The following is a 7,811-nucleotide window of genomic DNA, read 5'->3' as shown; positions in this document are numbered from 1 at the left end:
TTGTGGGTTGGGGGCTGAGAGTGTAGGGGGGAGATGGAAATGAAAGTGAGTTATAAGGTGTGTAATCTTTAGTGTTAGCCAGACCCTCTCCAGTCAGCATTCAACTTCACAATGAACCTGCTCTATCCACTCTTCTTCTGCATGGTGTTCTGCCTCTGTGCCAGAGAAAGTAAGTCAGAACTGTTGTTGTATCTCACTTCATCTCAGCAGATACTATCTTAATATTTTACTGTATGTGAAATATATTAATTCAGAGAACCGCTACACCATTGCTGTTTTGCTATCAGAAAAGATTCCGTTTGTGAAGTAACATTTAAAATATGTGTTTCCTGTAGCAGTGAGTTGGCACAGCTTTTGCTGCTTGAAAAAAACTCAACATAACAGACTGTCTGTGAAAAATGTTGCCGATTGTAAAGTCCAGCATTCAGGACTTTGCCACTTTGATGCAATCATGTGAGTATTCAAATACACTATATGAGAGTTTCTTTACACTATTCATGTACATGTACACACTTTACATTCTTTACGGCCTTTACTGTGAAAAAACTGTCCGTCGGGATTTGATCAATTTTTGATCGTGGGGTTGTATACACCAGGGCTGCACATTTTTCTTAAATTTTGCATGTTAAAGGAATCATTTAAATTGATCATTTGTTTGTGTTTTTCTTGTTGAATTCTTGTGTTACAGTATCAAGACCAATAAAGGCCGGACACTCTGTTATGATCTAAAGGCAGAGTGGGTTATTAAAAATGTTGTGATGAAGGGAAAAGACTCTTGTGAGGTGACCATTCCACAGAACAACCCCTAACCACTCATATGGCTTATACTAATGGTTCTTCAGTTAAGACTACTATAACATTGGACTAAACTTGTAGGTCTGGTTGGCCTAGACTTAGTTCTATAATATAGACTGTTTGTAATCTAGTACAACTTATATCTTTGTGTTATTATGTCTTTTTTTGTGTATACTGTAAATATTATGTAGTCCTCAGAATTTGCAAAGTATGTCATGTACCAATGTCACGTAAACGTACCCATGTCTAATACATGACCTTTAAAAAAATACCACAACATCTGTAATGAAGGTTGTAATATTTTTATGATGAAATACAAATTGTTTTGTTTACATTTAGCAATTTTGTTAGGGACACATAACTAACACTTGAATGTGACTCCATATAGATAGTATATACAGTATATCCATTAATGTAGTACTATCTATAGATTGTAAATGCTATATATGGCTCATTAGTCACAATTTTACTCTGTAATTATTATTTAGAAGTACTGAATTCAATAATAATTTAAATATTTAATATCAGTATGTAGAATCTCAGTTAAGAGACTTGTTACTATTCCAAGACTTAGTTGTTACTTTCTACTTGATATATTGCACACATTGTGTAATCATGATGACTTTTTAACTGTTCTGCACATCATACTTTACATTCTGCTATTTGGGAACAACTGAGTTTATTTTGAGGATTAATAAAATGCATCTTATTATTAAATCTTTTGTGTAAATTAAAAATAATTTAATATTCATTATAATAATGCATTGCCACTCGTTATTCTGCATCCCGCACAGGTGTGTAAACCACTCACCTTCTACGCACCCGCCCCATTAAAAAGCCAGCGCTCGACTACACCCCACGTCGATGTTTTAACTATACTATACTAAAGGTTAGAAAAAGTCCTCCATCCCTTCATGAGCTATGCAAAAGGGATGTAATCAATTACGAATACATTATTTGTATTGAAAATATAATGTGTCCTGATACACTATAAATACAGATATACACTCACTGAGCACTTTATTAGGATTGCTACATTTTCACTGATCAGTCCGGTATAGGTGAAGAGATGAGAAGCGCACTGTGGTGTCTGTTTGCTGTGCTGCTCATAGCCAACAGATGGTATCAGATAAACTCAGAGTACCTGGTTTATTTTGCTCATTGTTTCCTTATACATGTGACTCACACTCTCTCTCTCTCTCTCTCTCTCTCTCTCTCTCTCTCTCTCTCTCTCTCTCTCTCTCTCTCTCTCTCTCTCTCTCTCTCTCTCTCTCTCTCTCTCTCTGTGAGTGTGTGAGACCTATTGCCTTAGTGTGCAGGTTTGAAACTTCATGGTACCATGGCGGAGTTCCCAAGTCTACCCACAATACACTTGTTTTGCTAATCAAATTATGTCTCACCTGATACACATTAATAACAAAACAATCCCTAATCAGATCTGCTTCAAATGAACAAGAGTAGTTTAAAGGTTAAGAACCTTTAGGCTTTCCTTTTGGTATACTTTCCTTATGAATACAATCTTGGACATACTACATCGACCATGTTCGCATTGACATGTGACCTTCAATGTCATCATAAACAAAAAAATCTTAAAGGGATCACCAGATTAAAGCAACCATACTAATGGCAACATGCATATCAGGAAAGTTAACTGAATTAGCAATTTGATGTGGGCAGTGTTAACAGGCTGAGGTAAATTCGTTGCCATTAGCTTGGCCGGCTAAAGCATGATAAAGAACACAAAAATGTTTTAAACGCTGTGACAACTGTTTTCTTGTTAAAACCTTCAAGAAGTAAAAAAAAAGGATTCTGGTATTGTCAAACAAGTCCAGTTTAACCAGGGTTTGATTCTTAAAAAGAGCCGACGCACGGTTTTCCCCAATTCCTCCAAAATCTCGCCGGAAGCAGTACACCATCAGGGAATTTATTGCCTACTCTTTCTCGCCTGCTGACAACTCAGACATACTACCCCTCTGGCATACTGCTTCTCGCCTACTGTATAGTAGGGCAGTACGCGATTTCAGACGCAGCCTTTGACTAAACTACAACCTTCATTTGGTTTCTTTTGAGCCATTCAGAGGTGCATTGGATTGTTAACCCAACTGTACTTGAGCGTCAGATGATGGACTGATGACCAAACATTATTTTCAGGATTTTCTGGTAGAGAGCAGAATTGACAGGCTCTGTCAATTATGGGATTTTGCCATGCACTGAATTAGAAAATTCAGAAGTAAAACCTTGTCATTTCTTTGCTTGTTAATTAGGAGTTGTTAAATATATTGATTTATATATACACACCTGCAGGAGACAATATACCCACAATAACGTTTCCGGAACTTTCCAGCGATCATATTCTACAATCCACAGAACTGTGGGTGTGATTGGTCAGTAAATATTTCCCCCATTACTAATGGCTATTGTGGTCAATAATGGTAAATGACACCTAAGTCATATTTTCCTTTCAGCTGCATGTAAGAGTGTCACAATGTGTCAGATTGCTTGTGTTGTTACACGACAGTTGTATACACGCCCCTGTGCTTTCTCCGACCAAATTGTGGGTTGGGGGCTGAGAGTGTAGGGGGGAGATGGAAATGAAAGTGAGCTATAAGGTGTGTAATCTTTAGTGTTAGCTAGAACCTCTCGAGTCAGCATTCAACTTCACAATGAACCGGCTCTATCCACTCTTCTTCTGCATGGTGTTCTGCCTCTGTGCCAGAGAAAGTAAGTCAGAACTGTTGTTGTATCTCACTTCATCTCAGCAGATACTATCTTAATATTTTACTGTATGTGAAATATATTAATTCAGAGACCCGCTACACCATTGCTGTTTTGCTAACAGAAAAGATTCCGTTTGTGAAGTAACATTTAAAATATGTGTTTCCTGTAGCAGTGAGTTGGCACAGCTTTTGCTGCTTGAAAACAACTCAACATAAAGGACTGTCTGTGAAAAATGTTGCCGATTGTAAAGTCCAGCATACAGGACTTTGCCCCTTTGATGCAATCATGTGAGTATTCAAATACACTATATGAGAGTTTCTTTACACTATTCATGTACATGTACATGTACACACTTTACATTCTTTACGGCCTTTACTGTGAAAAAACTGTCCGTCGGGATTTGATCAATTTTTGATCGTGGGGTTGTATACACCAGGGCTGCACATTTTTCTTAAATTTTGCATGTTAAAGGAATCATTTAAATTGATCATTTGTTTGTGTTTTTCTTGTTGAATTCTTGTGTTACAGTATCAAGACCAATAAAGGCCGGACACTCTGTTATGATCTAAAGGCAGAGTGGGTTATTAAAAATGTTGTGATGAAGGGAAAAGACTCTTGTGAGGTGACCATTCCACAGAACAACCCCTATACCACTCATATGGCTTATACTAATGGTTGTTCAGCTAAAGACTACTATAACATTACTAAACTAAACTTGTAGGTATGGTTGGCCTACACTTAGTTCTATAAAATAGACTGTTTGTAATCTAGTACAACTTATTTCTTTATGTGTTATTATGTCTTTTTTTTGTGTATACTGTAAATAATATGTAGTCCTCAGAATTTGCAAAGTATGTCATGTACCAATGTCACGTAAACGTACCCATGCCTAATACATGACCTTTAAAAAAATACCACAACATCTGTAATGAAGGTTGTAATAATTTTATGATGAAATACAAATTGCTTTGTTTACATTTAGCAATTTTGTTAGGGACACATAACTAACACTTGAATGTGACTCCATATAGATAGTATATACAGTATATCCATTAATGTGGTACTATCTATAGATTGCAAATGCTATATATGGCTCATTAGTCACAATTTTACTCTGTAATTATTATTTAGAAGTACTGAATTCAATAATAATAATTTAAATATTTAATATCAGTATATAGTATCTCAATTAGGAGACTTAGTTGTTACTTTCTACTTGATATATTGCACACACTTTTGATTGTGTAATCTTGATGACTTTTTAACTGTTCTGCACATCATACTTTACATTCTGCTATTTGGGAACAACTGAGTTTAATTTTGAGGATTAATAAAATGCATCTTATTATTAAATCTTTTGTGTATATTAAAAATAATTTAATATTCATTATAATAATGCATTGCCACTCGTTATTCTGCACCCCGCACAGGTGTGTAAACCACTCACCTTCTACACACCCCCCCCCCATTAAAAAGCCAGCGCTCGACTACACCCCACGTCGATGTTTTAACTATACTATACTAAAGGTTAGAAAAAGTCCTCCATCCCTTCATGAGCTATGCAAAAGGGATGTAATCAATCACGAATACATTATTTGTATTGAAAATATAATGTCCTGATACACTATAAATACAGATATACACTCACTGAGCACTTTATTAGGATTACTACATTTTCACTGATCAGTCCGGTATAGGTGAAGAGATGAGAAGCGCACTGTGGTGTCTGTTTGCTGTGCTGCTCATAGCCAACAGATGGTATCAGATAAACTCAGAGTACCTGGTTTATTTTGCTCATTGTTTCCTTATACATGTGACTCACTCTCTCACCCTCCCTCCCTCCCTCTCTCTCTCTCTCTCTGTGTGCTCTGTGTGAGTGTGTGAGACCTATTGCCTTAGTGTGCATAGTGTGCAGGTTTGAAACTTCATGGTACAGTGGCGGAGTTCCCCAGTATGCCCACAATGCAGTTGTTTTGCTAATCAAATTATGTCTCACCTGATACACATTAATAACAAAACAATCCCTAATCAGATCTGCTTCAAATGAACAAGAGTAGTTTAAAGGTTAAGAACCTTTAGGGTTTCCTTAAGGGTCAATTATGACGTGTGGAATATTCCTGTTTTAGTCGCATTATCAACATGCATTACAGACACACCTTAATCACACTATTAACGTCGTGTGGGAGTGTTAATAGTGCGTTTTGCGACTGGACACGATCACACACGGCAGTTCTCAACCGTTTTACAACAAACAAGAGAGTACGGCTGCGTCCCAAACCGCGTACTTACCTGCTATATGGTAGGTTAAATACATGTATCTCAGCTACTATATAGACTGTAAGTAGGCGGTTTTGGATGCAGCCCACGGCTTCAAGCAGTCGTCTATTTGCACGTACAGCACGACAAATAATTAACTGCACTTGAAGCGTTCGTAAAAATTAAAAATAAAAACACCCAAAACTATACACCGTACCATAACGAAGCCGAACTGTACGTCGATACGTGAAATTCTGGAGGGACGTCGGATGGTGTGTCGTGGGGACGTAATGACGTGTGCCGTTAATCGCTCTATGTTCTATAACATGTAAAAAGGGGACATGAAAGGAATATTCTAAAAGCGACTCATGTAAACACCTTAATCACAATATTATCTTATTCAGAATAAGGTCAATAATTAGACCACTGCTGTCCATGTAAACGCAGTCAGTGACTCTTTGTTTTTAACTTGATTTTACCTTGAAAGTCACCCATGCACTGGAAACAGGGACGATTTCTATACCGTGATCAGAAGATGTTTTATTTTCCGTACCCAAATTTAAATAAGCCAAATGCCACTGTGTTAGCCTTTCACAAGACCATGAATCAAGCTGGCAGGCTAATACAGTAAGTATTACTTACTGAATACCACAGCTTGGTTGGCCTGTCTCTTTCTAATGGTAGAATCATGAACGCTGGCTTTTTCTGAGGTGAGCAAAGCCTGCAGTTCCTTAGATGTACATCATGGGCTCTTTTGTGACTTCCTGGATAAACTATCAATGGTAGGCTGGCCAGTTCTGGGAACATTCACCACTGTTCCAATATTTGTCCAATTGGAGATAATGGCTCTCACTGTGGTTCACGGAGAGCTACTGAGCCTTAGAAATACACTATATGGCCAAAAGTATATGGACAATTGATCATCATACCCATATGTAGGTCTTCCCAAAATGCTGTCACAAAGTAGGATGCACATAATTGTCTAGAACGTATGGTCTGGCATTAAAGCACAAGGCGAGGTCCATAAAGACATGGTTTGCAAAGTTTGTGTGGAAGAACTCGATTGGCCTGACCTCAACCCCACTGAAAACCATAGGGATGGACCGTAAAAGACTTAAGTGATAAAATACATTCTCCACATTGTTTTTTTCTGTTTTCACACATGAAAAATCCAATTCCTAAATCCTTCATTCTCTCTAATATTAAGCGTTTATAACCAATGTTCTTAGGCAAACAAGAATTCACATCGTATAGTTCAGTTAGTGTTTTGATTATTAACACAATAAATTGAACATAGAATAAAATATTTATTTCAAAATGAACAAAAACATTCAACCGACGGTGGTGACAAATAACTGACGGAGTTGACAAAGAATCAACTGAGGTTATAACACATTAAATACTAAAAATAATAATAATTTTTTTCAATAACTGATTGACAAGACAACCATTTAAGAGAACTAAGTAATTTCATTATAATTGAGCTCCAGAACCCTTCCCGTGTTTTTCTCTCTGTAGCAGTGCGTCTCATTCTGGGTCTCTGGTGGCTCACTGGACAAACAGAAGAAGCTTGTGTTGGGTTCAGTGTAATAGTAAGCATTACTATGTGACATCTTGTAGTAGCAACGGTATCCTGTTTTTAAACTATATCAATTATTTGGATTTCATTTGTGTATGAACTGCACAACCTAAGCATTGGGCAACAGGTGTCAGACATGTTTACTCTCAAATCAGGGGTTATACTATAGAGCTGCCATGTATGGCGTGATTGGAGTGGAGGTGCCATTGACTGGACAGAACCAGACATCCCTGTCGGACCATGAGGGTGCAGAAACTCCACTTTTACATCTTGGTGCTCACTGTCCACATTGATGACCTTTTCTAGACACCAGTAGTCATCGTATACCATTGCAAGCCAGTCTCCTTCCCAATGCTGTCTAGAGCAGTGTGTGTATTGATGCCTTCAGGACCTTTCAGCAGTGCCTCTGGAAGGGTGTCTACTTGCTGTTGCACTGCCTTGCACTGTCTGGGCCTTCTCTGAT

General features: G+C 37.6%; 1 protein-coding gene and 1 long non-coding RNA gene across 2 annotated transcripts; both read left to right on the top strand.

Moving 5' to 3' along the window:
* Positions 1-1,516, top strand: LOC128628629 (uncharacterized). Its single transcript, XR_008393299.1, has 3 exons — positions 1-169; positions 336-453; positions 689-1,516. It is a non-coding gene; the product is annotated as an uncharacterized LOC128628629 (long non-coding RNA).
* Positions 1,517-3,382: 1,866 nt separating this feature from the next.
* Positions 3,383-4,875, top strand: ccl32b.3 (chemokine (C-C motif) ligand 32b, duplicate 3). Its single transcript, XM_017452650.3, has 3 exons — positions 3,383-3,516; positions 3,683-3,800; positions 4,042-4,875. Exons 1-3 carry the CDS (start codon positions 3,459-3,461, stop codon positions 4,232-4,234), a joined length of 369 nt encoding a protein of 122 aa, XP_017308139.1. The 5' UTR covers positions 3,383-3,458; the 3' UTR covers positions 4,235-4,875.
* Positions 4,876-7,811: the final 2,936 nt, after the last annotated feature.

This window comes from Ictalurus punctatus, chromosome 23 (assembly GCF_001660625.3).
Source record: "Ictalurus punctatus breed USDA103 chromosome 23, Coco_2.0, whole genome shotgun sequence".
NCBI classification, from domain to species: Eukaryota; Metazoa; Chordata; class Actinopteri; order Siluriformes; family Ictaluridae; genus Ictalurus; species Ictalurus punctatus.
Note: the sequence above shows the minus strand (reverse complement) of the source record. Positions and strands in the feature narration are given on the sequence as shown.

Bases quoted from the DNA above. Each gene is read 5' to 3' on its own strand.
- ccl32b.3 (XM_017452650.3), top strand. From the start codon at position 3,459: ATGAACCGGCTCTATCCACTCTTCTTCTGCATGGTGTTCTGCCTCTGT. The intron at 3,517-3,682 runs GTAAGTCAGAAC...TGTTTCCTGTAG, and splicing joins CTGCCTCTGTGCCAGAGAAA to CAGTGAGTTGGCACAGCTTT. The intron at 3,801-4,041 runs GTGAGTATTCAA...CTTGTGTTACAG, and splicing joins TGCCCCTTTGATGCAATCAT to TATCAAGACCAATAAAGGCC.